This window comes from Zingiber officinale, chromosome 1A (genome assembly GCF_018446385.1).
Source record: "Zingiber officinale cultivar Zhangliang chromosome 1A, Zo_v1.1, whole genome shotgun sequence".
Classification (NCBI taxonomy): domain Eukaryota; kingdom Viridiplantae; phylum Streptophyta; class Magnoliopsida; order Zingiberales; family Zingiberaceae; genus Zingiber; species Zingiber officinale.
In genome coordinates this window covers 166,759,437-166,777,152 of record NC_055987.1, presented here as the reverse complement: position 1 = coordinate 166,777,152, position 17,716 = coordinate 166,759,437, and the positions used below count along the sequence as shown (strand labels likewise).

The 17,716-nt window shown below is 35.5% G+C and overlaps 1 protein-coding gene across 2 annotated transcripts in view; it reads left to right on the top strand.

Moving 5' to 3' along the window:
- The window catches only part of LOC122038330 (probable cyclic nucleotide-gated ion channel 20, chloroplastic), a 76,709-nt gene extending 59,434 nt beyond the window's left edge, over positions 1 to 17,275 (top strand). Inside the window, exons 9-14 of one of the 2 annotated variants that reach the window (XM_042598027.1) lie at positions 3,651 to 3,796; positions 6,998 to 7,075; positions 14,793 to 14,922; positions 15,272 to 15,518; positions 16,440 to 16,602; positions 16,862 to 17,275. In XM_042598027.1, coding sequence (XP_042453961.1) covers positions 3,651 to 3,796; positions 6,998 to 7,075; positions 14,793 to 14,922; positions 15,272 to 15,518; positions 16,440 to 16,602; positions 16,862 to 16,991 — 894 coding nt within the window. In that variant the 3' untranslated portion in view covers positions 16,992 to 17,275. The remainder of the gene's footprint in view (positions 1 to 3,650; positions 3,797 to 6,997; positions 7,076 to 14,792; positions 14,923 to 15,271; positions 15,519 to 16,439; positions 16,603 to 16,861) is intronic. The other variant, XM_042598028.1, reaches the window with a different exon arrangement.
- Positions 17,276 to 17,716: the final 441 nt, after the last annotated feature.

Here is a 17,716-nt window from a genome sequence, read left to right as displayed (position 1 = left end):
ACTTGGGAAACATATATTTAAGAATATATATATCTCGGATCCCAAGATAGACATAAAATTCAAAACTATTTAAATGATTTAATTGAATATTGACTTAAAGTTCTAGTTTTGGCTTTCTCTGGATGTATATGCCCATACTAAATCATAATGCATCCCTAGCATTAGTTTATATGATATTTATACATCTGAAACCATTCATGTAATATGAATCTCATTTCATATTTTCATGCATGAATCTCATCCCAATTGTGCCAACCAACTAGTTTAGAGACTCAAGTCCATCTCTAAACCCTTTGGCATATTTTATGACCTATCTAGAATCTCAAGCAAGGTCCACTTGAGATCCATTGACCACGGGTCTCAAATTGACTTTTTGAGCTCTTCCTAAAGCTCTTAACCCTTGTCATCTTCCTAGGTGACTCATCTATTATGGCTAGACCACTATGATGCACCTCAAGTGACAATCGATCTAGCCACTTTACTCTCTTAACCTTAGACACCTTGTTGTTAATTTCTCCTTGTCCTTAACATGGGATGATTTATCCTTGGTTTACTTATCCTTGAATAACTTCTCCTTATCATAGTTATATGCAACCCTTGTATATGACTTTTCCTTGGCTTTGGTTGACTTTGCTATTGCATTTCCACCAAAGTGCTCCATGGGTAATTTTCCTTTACCCTTGTTTGATGAAGACCAGTCTCCCAAACCGGATCTATCACTTTTGGATTTTTAACTGCCCAAAATTTTATCAATCCTTTAAATCCAATAATGAATCTTTCTAGGACTTTTTCTACCCTATCAAGCTTTTCCCTCAAGGCTTGATTTTCCAATTCTAGGTTTCTAACCCTAGAATTGACTTGTCCACCATGAACATTCCTAGATCTACTCACCTTCCTAGGCATATGTCTCCCTTTCTTTGGATTAACATCTAGGTTTTCCTTAGGTCTACTATTTCTAGGTTTAGCATTTGGATTTAATTTCCTAGGGTTATCAACCATGTTAACCCTATTCCTATTGTTATATCTAAAACCATAATTATGCATGGACAAATAAACAATATTACTTCTAACATGCATGGAGGAATTTGAGTTTGAATTAAACTTCAAATTAGGGTTTACTTTCCCCTTTACCTTTGGAGCTCCCACTCGAGCCTCTATTTTTCCTTCATTTCTTCAATTGGGTGAGCTTCTTAATTGCTCCCTCCCTTAGGCATTTGGAGTGGTGGTGACCCCACTCACCATACATGAAGCACACTATGTGCTTCTCCTTTTTCTTCCTGCAACTCAAATTAAATTCTAAATAAATTGAATTGAGTTTAGGAGTTACCTCTTTTTCCTTTTTGAGTAAAGGACACCTACTCTTGTAATGTCCCATTTTACCACACTCAACACACTTGATGTGATTCTTCCCGCTCTTCTCAGTAGTGGTAGTTGAGAGTTGCGCTTCCAAGACTTCTTCACTTATCTTGGACTCTTCTTCCTCCCTTGAAGATGTGGACGATTCCACTTCTTTCCTTGAATATGTGGATGACCTCTTCGAATGTTGAGCACGTATCAACATCCGATTGGTCCTTCTTCTCCTCTTGGACCAATGAGCTCTTCTCCTTGAGCTCCTCCACTTCTTGGATTTGGGTATGATTTTCATGATAAGCAATTACTTTTTTCAAAGGTCACTTGCATTTTTGTATTCATCTACGCTAGACAACACATTTGAAGATAATAATTTTAATAAGATTTTAGTTACCTCCTTGTCCGCCTCTGATTATGGCCTTTTCTTCAATATCTTGGCCGGAAACGCTTCCCCTTTGTGTCCATTGGAGCTTCGAAGGGTTCTTCTAACGCGATCCAATGGTTCTAATCTATTTGGAACCATGTCTCCATTCGCTTCCTCCAATACTCGAAATTTCCTTGCTCGTATGGAGGTGAAATTCGGATATCCCATCCTAGCTCCTTCCGACTCCATTGTGATACCACTTGTTGGTATCAGACAATTTCCAAAAATCGTCGCCTTCTTCCTCTAGCGCTTGCTCCTTTCGGCGATTAGTCCTTCAAGAGCACTCCTCGCTATGATATCAATTGTTGGGATCTTGATCACCAGCTAGACAAGGGTGAATAGACAGTCATCCACTTCGTTCTCTTTTTTATACTTGTTAGCACAGCAGAAATACACACAACTAAATATGAAAGCTAGCTCTAGAAACAAGAAGAAAGAAAACAAACCCTAACACGTTTGTTTACATGGTTCGGAGATGATGCTCTTACTCCACGGTTGTCCGTAAGGTGGACAATCTTTCAATCGGTCTGTGGATTAGTCTCCGGAACTCCGGCTAGCTCAATCCTCTTTGTCTGTGAAGAAACCTCACCACACACTCGATCAAGAACTCTTGATTGCTTTGAGATTTGGAGACTCTATTAAGGGTTAACCACCTCTAATTTCGTTACCAAAGCCCGCCAATCTGAGTTCCATTATATAGAGCTTGGAAGGAAACACCCAAGCTGTGTTTCCGCCACTAGTCGATTGTATACTTACTAGACGATTGACCTTTGTGGAATTCGACCGTTGCAACCTAACGACTCGATTCCAGTCGACTGCTCATCATGGATCAGTCGATTGGTCTTCATGGGCTGAGCGAACAGAAGCATTCTGTTCGCTCCCAATCGACTGGCCAGTCGACTGATAACCCTAGAACCGCAAACCCTGGAATTCTATTCTGGGTTTGTTGGTTCTCAACCAGCAGTTGACAGGGACATATACCACTCGATTAGTAAACTCTAACTTAGGGTTTTACCCCTGAGTACATTCACTTATGCACTCATCCTCGTCCGCACAACCTTGATCTTGCGTTCTAGCCTTCTTCATCAGTCTTGCATCCCTCGGATGCTTCCCCATCATTCACGCCTTGCCTTTAAGAGCTTCCTTCTGCCTTGTCTTTGTTATTGAGTCTTCCTTTACCAGCACAACCTTGACCTTGCCTTCTAGTCCCCTCCATCAGCCTTGAGTCCCTCGGATACTTCCCCATCCTTCATGCCTTGCCTTCAAGAGCTTCCTTCGACCTTGTCCATGTTGTCGAATCTTCCTTTGCCAAGTCCCACTTGGACTTACATGGCCAAGCCTCAAGCTTCGACTTACACCGCCAAGACTCCCATGCTTGAACTTCACCTTTGCCAAGATAAAGTGTCTTCCTTGCACCTGTCACCTGCACACTTAACAGCGCATATCAAATACAGATACAAACCCTAACTTAAACCCTTTGTCCAAACATCAAAACCTAAGGGTACACCGATTGCTCCAACAGTTCTCCCAAATGTAAAAGCTGAGAAAAAGATGGAATATTTGGCTTCTATGCAAAATTTAACATGATAATTAATTTTATTCCTAATCCAAATTTATATTACCGAGTTGTTCATAGATTCTTTCCAAATGTAGTAAGTTCTGGTTAAGACGAAATTGTCCTTTTTCATTGTTAAAATTTATAACTTCACTATCTTGTTTCACTGTTGCTCATTACACTAATGATTAGTTTTTATTTGCTTAATTAACTGCTGACATCTTTATATATGATTCATCTAGAAATTTGAATTTTTATGAGCATAAGCAGAAAATTGCCCTTTGTTATCCAACATGTTTAAATTTTTATTTGTTTTTGTAGCAAATAAGTACCTTAGCAGGTAATCAAGTTCCAAGTATTTTTTTGTGGGAAGTTTTGTTCACTATGGCGATCATTGGAACGGGGTTGTTTCTTTTTCCCTTGCTTATTGGGAATATGCAAAATGTTCTCCAGTCTCTTGGTAGAAGGTAAAAGCCACCAATACTCCTACTATTTTAATCAGTTCCAGAGTCTTTTGTGGTGGTTATTTTTAAGAGGAACGTGTTTCCTAATTAACCTATTAATCTGCTTCTTTCTAAGGATATTTTTGTAGTAGTAGATCATAATGTTTTTTGATCTTGTCCAATCATTACAACACTAGATGTTTCTATGTGTGTGTATATATATAATAATGTCTTTTACATCTTCTCTATGATCTGTTGCAATATTCTTATTGATATTTTGGACCAAGATGTCTAAGTTTATGCATCCCATTTGTTCAATTATAAGGTCGTATTATTTATGGTATTTGTTGCAGATGTCAAGATGTTCCTCTTTTAGTATAATAACTTTTTCAGTCTTCATGTAGCATGGATTGGATGATATCACACAAGATTTATTAGAAGGAAAAAATAAATTGTTCTAAAGGAAGTTTCTAAGAGTGGATTGCCACCAAGTGAATGTGCAACTACTACTACAACAACAACAATAATCAAGTCTTATCCTACTACGTGGGGTTGGTTATATGGATCTTTTCTGCCATTAGACTTTATCCCCTACCATATCATCATCTATACTTAAATAAATTTTATCTTATTTTATTGTTACTAACTAAGTCATTTTTAGTCTTCCTCTTCCTTGTTTGATGTGCGTATTTATCATAGTTTCACATCGCCTAACCAAAACATTTATTGGTCGTCTAAGTACATGTTTATACCATCTTAAACATCCCTCGGAGTTTTCTCTCAATTGACACAACTCTGACATCTTATTATGTTCATTCTCGTATATCCACACATCCACCTTAACATCCTCATCTCTGCAACTCTCATCTTCTACTCATGTGTTCGAGCCATAGCCCAATATTCAATGTCATATAACATAGCAAGTCTAATCGTCGTTTTGCAGAACTTCCTTTTAAGTTTTAAAGGTACTTTACGATCCTGCATGTATTCTATGTAAGACATCTCTCTCAATCTCTCTATTGTTTTGCAAAAATGATCCTAAATACTTAAAGTTCTCAATCCAGACAACTCGTTATCTTCTATCTTAATAATTGTCTCATTACGTCTAATATTGCTAAACTTAAATTTCATATATTCTAACTTTACCCAACTAAGCCTAAAATCTTTTACTTCTAGTGTTTCCTGCCAAACTTCTAGTTTAGCATTTACTCCTTCACGTATCTCATCTACCAAAATAATATCATTTGCAAACAACATGGACCATGGTATTGTGTTTTGAATGTGTCTTGAGTTCGTCCATAATTAGTGTAAAAAGATAGAGACTTAAAGCTGATTCTTGATGTAACCCTATCTTTATTGGAAATGTTTCAGTTAATCCACCCGAAGCCTTCACTCTGGTCGTTACATCCTTGTATATATCTTTAATTAGTTCGATATATGCTATGCTAACACCTCTTTTCTAAAATTCTTCATATAATTTGTCTTGCTACTCTATCATAAGCTTTTTCTAAGTCAATGAATATTATGTGTAGATCTTTCTTTTGCCCTCGATACTTTCAATTAATCGCCTGAGAAGATGTATAGCTTTTATTATCGACCTTCCAGGCATAAACCCAAATTGATTTTCGGTCGTCGTGGTCTCCTTAATCTTTTTTCTATTACTCTTTCCCAAAGTTTCATAGTTTAACTCATTCGTTTAATAGCCCTATAGTTTGCACAATTTTGTACGTCTCCCTTATTCTTATATAAGGAACTAGAGTACTTACTCTTGATCATATATTTTTTTCGTTTTCAATATCATGTTAAATAATTTTATAAGTCATTCAATACATTATTTCCCTAGACACTTCCATACCTCTATCGGAATATTATCTGGTTCAATGACTTTTCATTTTGTATCCCATTTAAAACTTGTTTAATTTATAAAGTTTGAATTCTACGATAAAAATTTAAATTTCTATGCTACCTACTTAAATTACTAAAGTAAGTTAATCATCTAAACCTTCATTAAAAAGTGGATGAAAATACCTCTTCCACTGTTCTTTTATTTTTCCATCATTTACTAGTACCCTATTGCATTCATCTTTAATACATCTTGTTTGGATAAGATCTCTTGTCTTCTCCTCTCTCACTTTAGCTATTTTATAAATGTCTCTTTCCCCTTCTTTTATATTCAATTTTTGATTTAACTATTAAAAAGTTTCATTGTTTGCTTCATTCACTGCTTTCTTAGCTTGTTTCTTTGTATATTTTTTAAGTTTATCTTGGTCTTATAAATATATAATTCCTTATAGGTTGTTTGTTTTTCCTTAACTTTCTCTTGTACTTTCTCATTCTACTACCAATATTCCTTACTTGGTAGTGCATGCCCCTTAACTCACCAAGTACAATCTTGGTTACTTTTTTCAACTTTGATACTGTCTTATCCCATGTCGTATTAGAGTCACCGCATAGTTCATCTAATACTTGTATTACTACTTTCTCCTTAAATATATTTTATTTCCTATATTTTAACTTCCATTACTTAATTCTAGAAGTCGTGTATATTTTTCTTCTATTGATATTATGATTGAAGCGTGTATCCAATATTCCTAACCTATATTGGGTAGTTAAACTTTCTCCCAAGATAACTTTGTAATCTTTACAAATTTTTCTATCCCTCTTTCTAGTTATAAGAAAGTCAATTGTAATTTATTATTAGCTGGGGAAATCTAGTCCTAGTGAATGTGCAAATGTCATGTAGAAATCTTGCCTGTTGGCTGTGGATTGCCACCTACTCTTGACAACAGCTACCCCATTTATTATTAGCTTCTTTATGTCTTTGTTGAGTTTTGGAAGGGAACTTCAATTATGTCTAGTCCTTATGGATGATGATGTCTTGCAACTTTCACATTTCAGAGACAGTAATGAAATGGTCTAGTTATTACCAGACAGATAACTGTTTGAATGGTCAGCGAGATCAATTCCAAGTGACTAGATTAGCTCTCTTTTTATTTTGGGGAAATATTGCTTGTGATTAAGCAAGCAGACATTTTCATTTCCGTCAACCCTGTTTAAATTATGAGGATTGCATAATCTAGTAAAAGTTTTTGTCTGATAGTCAAATTTTTAATATTAGAGAAGCCAAAGTAATTGGTTTACAGAATCATAGATTTTAAACGTAAAAACAAGCAATATCTATACTTTTTATACAAAAGCTTACATCTTTCCCTTTTGCTAATCAAGGAGACTAGAAATGCAACTTCGACGACGTGATGTTGAACGATGGATGAGCCATCGGCGATTACCTAAAGCATTAAGAAGGTTTGGGACTTAAATTCCTACGTTACCAACTCTCAAATTTTGTACTTCTCTTTTACCGATATGTATGCACTTAATTGTAATATTTTGCTTAATTTCTGTAATAAAGTAGATTCCTGTTGTCTTTATGGCTGCATGGAGTTTATCTCCTTTCACTTGAATCTCTCGTCAGCTTTAAGAATACTACTAGGGTTCCTGATAAGTTTTTTCCTAATAAAATTATGGTTTATAGGAGTGACTGATCCATGCCAGGTGTGACCAAGTCTTTTCCTTAAATTTCCTGATTGTTAGGGACTAATGATTTTCTGGTTGATTTCTATCTGGTTCATTTATAAATGGATCTGATAGTTCTCGTAAAACCTAAGCTGCATGAATTCTAGACAACCGAAATAAAAATTCGAATAGGAAAAACAAGAACATATGAGCATGAATCTTGGTTTCATCGAGAACATGACATAAGAAAAAAATAAATACATAAACATAATGGACAAGGAACTTGATTGAAGAGTCATATCTTTGTCTTTGGCGGCGTCGGCTTGATCTATGTGGAAGAAGATGCAGCGGAAAGGAAGGTCTTCCAAGGGACTTAGGGGATGACGGCGCCATAAAACTTCTTATCAATGGAGAACAAGAAACTATATCAGGATGATGCCCTAAGCTCTTGGGGACTAATCCTATATATAATGGACATCTATTATCAGCTCATAGATAATAATAGATACGGGACTATAAATCCATATATATACTGAACATCTATTATCAGCATATAGATGATAATAGATGCGGGACTAAAAGTTTTACACATACAAGGTCTACATCCAACAACCGAACCCAATAAGCCTAAGTTAGATCACTTTAAAGGGTTCAGATCGTATTCACATATGCAACTTACAAATAATCCCACCTAATAGGGATAATTATATCCAACAATCTCCCACTTGGGTTATATGTGAGTTGTATGTGGAATACAAGTAAAACTTTAGTTGATATCAAACTTTATGGGTACAAGATACCCTGCAAACAATCTAATCCATTAACTTCATTAGTATATGACTAAAGAGGTCATAGCTACTGTATATGATCGTAACAAACCTCAACGGTAATCACAATACCAATGTCATTAATGACATAGATCAAGATGTAGATGTGTAGAGTGAAAATTACATGAAATGTGAACAGTAAATGTCAATTTTCAACTGGTGCTAAGATGACCTCAAAAGAGGTCAAATTATATTTGCGAAAAACTTTATGCTAAATTGCAATAGCAAATCATGATCAACTTTATGATTCCAAAAGGAAACTGTATCATATTTACAAATACCAAATGCTAAACAGCAGTAGTAAATAATGATATTACAGTCAGATTGTCAAACAAACATATAAATTCTCATTAATGTTTTGAACTTTAAGCACGTACAATAATCAACAAAATGTTTGTCTTTATTATCAAATATAGAGCAATAAAATAAATACAGACTCTCACTAGATGAGTTCTTCTTCCATAAGGACTTCCATATCCACAACATGCGCATGAAACACCTTAGGCACCAAGCTTTTGGTGAGTGGATCGGCCAACATGGAATATGTTCTGATGTACTCTACCATAATCTGACAACTCTGAACTCTTTCTTTAACCGCTATAAACCTGATGTCGATGTGTTTAGACTTCGACAAACTGCGGTTGTTTTTGGCATAAAGTTCTGCAGCTTTATTATCACAGTAGATCCTCAGTGGCCTGTCAATGCCATCAACGATATGTAATGTTGTGATGAAGTTCCGCAGCCAAATCTCGTGATTGGATGCTTTGTAGCATGCTACTAACTCTGCCTCCATAGTAGAAGTGGCTACTAGCGTCTGCTTGACGCTCTTCCAAGATATAACCCCTCCAATAAGCATGAAGATATAGCCCGAAGTGGACCTCCTGCTATCCAAGCATTTAGCAAAATCAAAGTCTGAATATCCAATCACCTCCAAGTGATCTGATCTCCGATACGTGAGTATATGTCCTTTTGTTCTTTGCAAATATCGCATCACTCTCTTTACCGCTTTCAAGTGTGACGGTCCTGGGTTACTAATATATCTGCCTAATATTCCCACTATAAATGTTATATCTGGTCGAGTACAAACTTGTGCATATATGAAACTTCCCACTGTTGACGTATATGGGAATTGCCCCAGCTTCTTTATTTCAAGTTCAAACCGTGGGCATTGCTGCGAGCTGAACTTGTCACCTCTTGACACAGGTATAGTTCTGCATACCATATCTTATAAGCACCTTTTCAATATAGGTCTATTGTAAAAGTCCAAGAATGTCTCTTGAACGATCACGATAGATCTGCATGTCTAAAACAAATGATGTTTCACCAAGATCTTTCATTTCAAAATTACCAAATACAAATGATTTGATTTGATGCAGTATATCCTTATTATTGCTCGCAAGCAATATATCGTCCACATACAAAACAAGTATAACAAACTTGCTTCTACTGAACTTGACATATATGCACTGATCAACGGGGTTCTCTTTAAATCCAAATGAGGTAATCACTTGATCAAATTTTCTGTACCACTGACGGGATGCATGTTTTAAATCATAAATGGACTTCTTTAATCTACATACTAGGTGATTTGAGTCGTTAGACCCAAAGTTCTCTGGTTGCACTATATATATAGATTCCTTATGTCTCCATTGAGGAATATAGTCTTTACATCCATTTGATGTAGCTCCAAATCATAATGAGCTACAAGTGTCATGATTACCCTAAGGGAGTCTTTCGTCGACACTGGTGAGAAAGTCTCCTTGTAATCAATGTTTTCTTTCTGAGTGAATTCCTTGACAACAAGACGAGCCTTATACATTTCGACATTGCCCCTTGAATCCCACTTGGTTTTAAATATCCAGTTACAGCCAACGGACTTCTTTCCTTCAGGCAATTCGACAAATTCCCAAACGTCATTGTCCACCATAGACTTCAACTCTTCTTGTATGGCGTTAATCCACCTTTCAGGGTTAAAGCATTGTTTGACTTTTTGGAAAGATGTAGGATCACTCTCCAACCCTATGTCAAAATCATGCTCTTTGAGATATACATAATCACGAGAATTCGTGGTTCTCCATTCCCTTGTGGATCGCCTTAAAGGCACTTGTGTTTGAGATGGTGAGATACTTGCTCATCAATATGAGACAATACTTTAATTTCAATGGCAGGTTACTCCAATTGCACTGGAGATGTCATGAGAATATTTTGGTTCACTACGCTCACTGAATGTGTGATACCCATAATGTGTGGTATGGTAACCATACCGCTACTGATCGCACTAGTAGTAACCATAGGAGGATCGCCAATGCTTTCCTCAAAAGATACTTCCCTGATTTTATTACTCCCACTATCCTCAATGAACTTGGCATTTCCCGTTTCGAAGAATGATCTATTAGAGAGATTATAAAATTTATACCCTCTTAACTTCTCAGAGTATCCTATAAAATTACAGCTAACCGTTCTTGAGTCCAGTTTCCTTTCATTAGGTTTGTAAGACCTAGTTTCGGCTGGACAACCCCAGACGTGTAAGTGCCTAATGCTAGGTTTCTTACCCGTCCACGTCTCGAATGAGGTTTTAGTTACTGCCTTACTAGGTACTTTATTGAGTAGGTAAATTGCAATCTTGAGTGCTTCATCCCACAAGGACTCTGGTAGAGAAGTGAAAGTCATCATGCTTCTTACCATGTCTTTTAGGGTTCGATTGCGACGCTCATCTACATCATTTTGACTGGGTGTATCAGGCATGGTATACTGAGGCACAATTCCACACTCAACAAGGTAATTCGCAAAAGGTCCTGGGCGTTGTTTACTTGATCCATCATATCGACCGTAATATTCACCTCCACGATCAAATCGGATAACTTTAATTTTCTTACCTAGTTGAAGTTCAACTTCGGTTTTAAAAATTTTGAACATGTCCAAAGATTGCGATTTCTCATGAATAAAGTACAGATAGCCAAATCTGGAATAGTCGTCTACGAAGCTAATAAAATATGTGTGTCTATTCCAAGATACCTTAGGGAATGATCCACAAATATCCGTATGTATTAGCTCCAAAACATCACTACAATTGCTAGCCCCCTTATTTCTTTTGTTAGTGGTCTTCCCCTTGATACACTCTATGCAGATATCAAAATCTGACATGTCAAGGGAATTGAGAATTCCATGTGACATTAACCTTTCTAGTCGTTGTTTGGATATATGTTTTAAATGCCTATGTCACAACATGGAAGAATTCTCATTAGTCAATTTACATTTTGTACCTATACTATGCATTATCACATTGTCAACGGAGTAAATGTGTTCAATTTATAAAGCTTATCAACCAAGGATCCATTGCCAACTAACACTGAATTAAAGAAAATATTTAAAATTCCATTTCTAAATGAACAAGAATAACCTGATTTGTCTAAACAAGAAATTGAAATTAAATTCCGTTGAAAAGACGGTACAATAAATGTATTTTCTAAATCCAGAAAAACATTGATTCCTAAACAAAGCCTAAAAACACCAATCGACTCGACTTTAGTCTTCTTTCCATTTCCTGTATAGATGTATCTTTCACCATTAAGCGGAAGTCGACTCCTGAGATAACCTTGCATAGTGACACTTATGTGAGTAGTAGCATTGGTATCTATCCACCAAGTGTCAATGGGTACAATAGCTAGATTGACTTCCGAACTAACAAAATTGAGAAGTTTATCTTTCTTTGCACACCAGTTAGCGTACTTGAAACAGTCTTTCTTCATATGACCTTTCTTCTTGCAAAAGAAACAAGTGGATTCCTTATCCTGCTTCTTGTACTCCTTATGACTATTGCCTCCAGAATCTGCAGTTTGTTTTCCTTTTCCTTTGTTATTGATCCTCTTTAGTTTCTTGCTCGTACTTTGAGAACCAGATGCTAAGTGAGCACTCTCAGATGTCTCAATCTTTAGTCTTCCCTCCTCTTGCACGCATTGGGCAATAAGCTCATTCAATGTCCACTTTTTCTTTTGAGTATTATACGATATCTTAAAAGGAGTGAACTGTGCAGGCAGAGACATCAAGACGAAATGCACTAGCATACCTACCCTCAGACATATCGAGTTTTAGTGCTTTCAGACTTGTCGTTATATTGGACATCTCCATAATGTACTCCCTTATGTTTCCTTTACCATTGTACCGCATGGTTACCAACTTCGTAAGAAGTGTGGTAGTCTCGACCTTTTTATTTGAGCTGAATCGGTCTGCTTATTGATCCAGGAAACTCCTAGCATCTCCTCCCTCTGTTATTAAGCCCTTTATTGGTGCCGGTATGGAAAACTTCATGATACTCAGACACATGCGATTTGATTTCTCCCACAGCTGAAATTCAGCCCTCTGCTCTATAGTGCTAGCATTGGTCATAGGTGCAGGACGATCATTCCTTAACGCATAGTCTAAGTCCATGCAGCCTAAGACTACGGTCACGTATTCTTTCCATTTAGCAAAATCCGAATCAGTTAACGTTGAGATGTTATTAATATTGATAGTTACAGATTGCACTGAAATTAAAGAAAGAAATTTATTTAAGCACGCGATTTTACTAAAGCAAAGAACATCTATGTAATATAAAATTATGTAAATAAAATAAAATTTTAAATGCATATGAATGAGCTCTTTATGAGATACCAAGTACAACATAATGTGCCTTCCTTTGGACCGACATATTATTTGTTAGCGATGCTGTCTAATATAACTCAAACTTTAATTGGTCACGCAAAGTACCTTCCTTTGGGCCAACCGTGCATAATATGACACTTTATATGAGTTATATTTTTGTTCATAGCTCACAACAACCTTAATCGGCTATATAATATATCTTCCTTTGGGCTGACATATTTTGTACATGATCTAAATAAAATAATATTTTGTTCTATAGTTGTAAGTTACCTTATGCATATATCTGGCATAAAAGTAACCTTCCTTTGTGCTGATTACTTTAAGCATAGATATACGTCTACAAACATAAAATGCACTAAACCTACCTAAGGTGTCTTCCTTTGGGCCGACACATTAGTTCAACTTAGTAGCATTATGTGTAGATAGACTCAAGAAAATTCTAGGAACTTAATTCGAACCGAAATGACTTAATCAGCCTTAACAACTCCAAATTAGACTTATCAATCGATTGATATCATATGACAGTCGATTGATTTTATCCAATCGATTATCAGATTTGAAAGTCTACTATATGCGACTATATGACCAAGTTTTATAATTAAATAATATTATTTAATATTATTTAATCCCTTAATTATTTATGAAAAAAATATTTAATACATTTTTTTCATTAAACAATAATGATATTTACCTTGTTTATTGTTTTTTTTTCATTTTCTGTTCATTCAAAATAGTTTTTTTAAAATTTTATCATACTGTTTCCGTTGAAACAGTGCATATAAAAAAAATATAACATACTGTTTCATCAATTGAAACCGTATTATTATTTTTTTAATGAAACAGTAAATCTACTGTTTCACATTTTTTATTTAATCGATTAATAGAAATAATCGAATATTAATAGAAATAATCGAATAAAAATAATCTTAATCAATTAACAATTAAACTTAATAGATTAAAATTAACATAGTCGCGAGTTTAAGGTGGAAAATCATTTAAGAAAAATTCTTAATCAATTTCTATCGATTCTGTTCGATGGGTTAGGCTTGATAATCGATTGATCGACCAAACCAATCTATTAAACCATTGCTACATGGAAAATCAAGTCTTTCCTAGATTTTCTATACAAAAGATTTCGATGATCAAATAATTGTATTATACTAGGAAAATTTAATCTAGCATACAAATAATAAATCGATGAAAAAAATTTAAACTTTAAACCATGAAATCGATGAAAGAGAGTCATGACTCTAATACCAATTGATAGTTCTCGTAAAACCTAAGCCGCATGAATTCTAGACAACCGAAATAAAAATTCGAATAGGACAAACAAGAACATATGAGCATGAATCTTGGTTTCATCGAGAACATGACATAAGAAAAAAATAAATACATAAACATAATAGACAAGGAACCTGATTGAAGAGCCATATCCTTGTCTTTGGCGTCGTCGGCTTGATCTCTGTAGAAGATGTAGCGGAAAGGAAGGTCTTCCAAGGGACTTAAGGGATGACGGCACCTTGAAGCTTCTTGTTAATGGGGAACAAAAAAACTATGTCAAGATGATGCCCTAAGTCCTTGGGGACCAACCCTATATATAGTGGGCATCTATTATCAATCCATAGATAATAATAGATGCGGAACTATAAGTCTATATATATACTGAACATCTATTATCAGCATATAGATGATAATAGACGCGGGACTAAAGATTCTACACATACAAGGTCTATATCCAACAATCGAATCCAATAAGTCTAAATTAGATCATTTTAAAGGGTTCAGATCGTATTTACATATGCAACTTACAAATAAATCCACCTAAGAGGGATAATTATATCCAACATGATCTCTTTCCTAACTACTCACACTGTAGGAACAAGTGATTAGCTATACTGAACCATTTGAGATAACTTTGAGAACTGAGAATTGCTGTTTGCTATTTTTTGCCTTGAATATTCTTTGGTCAATTAATTGCTTCTTTATTCCACCTGTATTGCATCTTTGGCTTGACAGTTCCATTTCGCTAAATATTGCAGGAAAGTAAGACAAGCTGAACGATTTACATGGGCAGCTACGCGGGGCATTAATGAAGAACAGTTACTAGAAAATCTGCCAGAAGACATACAAAGAGAGATACATCGTCATTTCTTTGGGTTTCTCAATAAAGTTAATAAAATGTTACATATCTAGTAGTTTGTCTCTTGAAGTATTGTTTTTCTACCTCAAAAATTTATGTCCAAATTAAAGAAAAAGGGTGCTATTAGAAGTAGCCTAAACGTTAGTAAAACTATAGTTGGTTAGCTTGCAACTAAAGAAAGTAGATGTCACTTAACTTTTATCTTCATGTAGATGGCCAAAAAAATTTCTTTTAAATGATTCTCTACATTTAATCTGTAAGCTGTCTTATTTTTACTTTATATTTCCATCATGAATCAAATTGCCATAACTTATTGAACGACCAATGTTTCCACTGCACGTACTCAAGCAGGAGAATGAAGAACGTGATTTGTTTCAGGTTCGCATTTTCTCCCTAATGGACGAACCAATGTTAGATGCCATATACAAGAAGTTAAAGCAAAAGGTGTACATTAAAGGAAGTGACATCTTTTATAAGGGAGGGCCAGTTGAAAAGATGGTTTTCATAGTCTCTGGAAAATTGGAAAGTATTGGAGCAGATGGAAACATAGCCCCCTTAGCAGAGGGTGATGTATGTGGCGAGGAGCTCCTTACGTGGTATCTTGAGCACACTTCAGTAACTAGAGGTATCACCACTTCAAATATTTATGTTGTTGCAATCAGGAATTATATGATGTCAAAAGGTGAATATGTTCACCCCCAACGATCCGTCCCAGGATTAACATACGGAGAAGGTAAATCACGGACGACTGCTAGTATTTGGAATAGTGACTAGCACATAAGGGAGACATTTATCTCGACTTGTCGAGATTTGATCCCCAGATCTCATGATGACAACCTCTCATGCGCTAACCAGTAAACTATCGGGGACTGCAATCAGGAATTATAATTTCAATATGATGTGGTTTAATGGGTAGCATACAAGGGCCTTATAATGTTCTAAATTTTAACATTTTTAGTTATAAACTTTATATATTGTGAGGGAAAAGTTAAAGTTTTTTTTTCCTCAAGATGACCCTAGGTAGCCCCTCTTCTACCTAAACGGGATTCGCATGAATGATCTAGAACAGAGGAGCATGAGTGAGGAGGCAACTCTAATACTATGTTGAGGGGAAAACATTAGGTTTCATCCTCAAAGAATATTTAGTAGCCCTCTCTACCAATGGATATTGTTGATAAATAAGAATATTATAAATAGCCACTTACCTGATATATTTGCATAATACTCCAGAAGTGCATAATAGACGCATCTCCTGTTTAGCTCCAAATCTCAAGAAAGCTTTCCTTGGCAAATAGTTCCTGAGAATGAAAGATCCAGATCCAACAAAAAAAATATGTGTGCAAAGAAATACATGTAGACATTGGTTTCCACAATTGTAATGATTTCATGTAAGTTACTTTAGCACCCTCATTAGTTTCTCGAATTGTAATATCTAATGACCGTGTGGAATTAGCATTGCAAAGTTTTCCCCCTCTTGTATTATAACAGTGTATAGGTTCACTGAAATCATGCAAGCATCATGTTCTTGAATTGTGCTTCGTTGCAGAGGGTGGGAGAATCCAATTCCCAGGATCGCGGTCGTTATCAACTCGAACTGTTACATGTCTAACCAATGTTGAAGCTTTTGCACTCCATGCTGCCGATCTAGAAGAAGTCACTACATTGTTCTCCCAGTTCTTGAGAAACCCACGCGGACAAGGAGCTATTAAGTAATGTGCAATTTTTCTGGATACGGTGCATTTGATTTGTAACATCATTCTGCATATTTGTAACATCATTCTGCATATTTAAGTCTACAAGATATCATGGTTCAAATATTTCTTTTCCCTCTTATTTCTTGGAACTCTGAGGGTCATAAAGTCGATTTACCAGATAAGAGTGCTAGGATGAATAACCACATTTGGTAATCTTTGACAAGTGATAAATCTAGCATCTAAGATTGCTTAATGTCTTGCAATTCAATTTCAGGGATGAATTACCCTATTGGAGAAAAATGCCTGTGACACGCTGTCAAGTGGCTTGGAGATACCGGCAGAAGCGTTTGAAGTGCGCTAGCATCACAAACAATTTATCTGCTAATCACACAGCTCGACGCTGAACATGGATTACCTTCAGTTGCAAATGCTATACCTGTCATTTATGCCCATAATTATATACTAGGCTTTTTGAAGCATGGTCTTCTACCTCCACAATTTCCCTCAGGATTTCCGTGGATCAGGACATGAAAACTTCGATGAATCTCTCTCACTTGTGATGCCTGCCATTGTTTATATGAATAAGGTTGATGCCAGACTAGTATTTTGTTGTCTTATCTCCCTGATGGTTGATGTATTCATGGGCATCCCATATGCCTCAATCAGGTTTAAACTTGAAGACTGTTATCGGGCTATAATTGTCAATAAACAAAAATCTTTGAGTGGAGAAAATCAATTATATCTATTTTTGTTTTAATGGAAACATTCAGAATGCGCACCTAGAATAAAACTATTAACTCTATCTAGATCTTAAAAAAAAAAATAAAGGAAAAATTAGAGAAGATGTTCCATGATCCCAAAACATACATGGAGGAGCATATGAATACTCAAACAGTGACATAGGAAGTGTAAAAGATAATCACAAAACTATATTTTTTTCTTAACAAAATTTTCACATTTTAAAAGGAAGAAGCGTTCTGTCAATGCTTCAAATAACTAGGGATCCTTTTAATTACTAATTTGGTTAAAATTATTAAAATTTATTTTAATTTAATCAAAATTACTCAAATTATTATATATTGTACCAATTGTATCGTAGTTATTAAAATAATACTGAAAATGGATATTT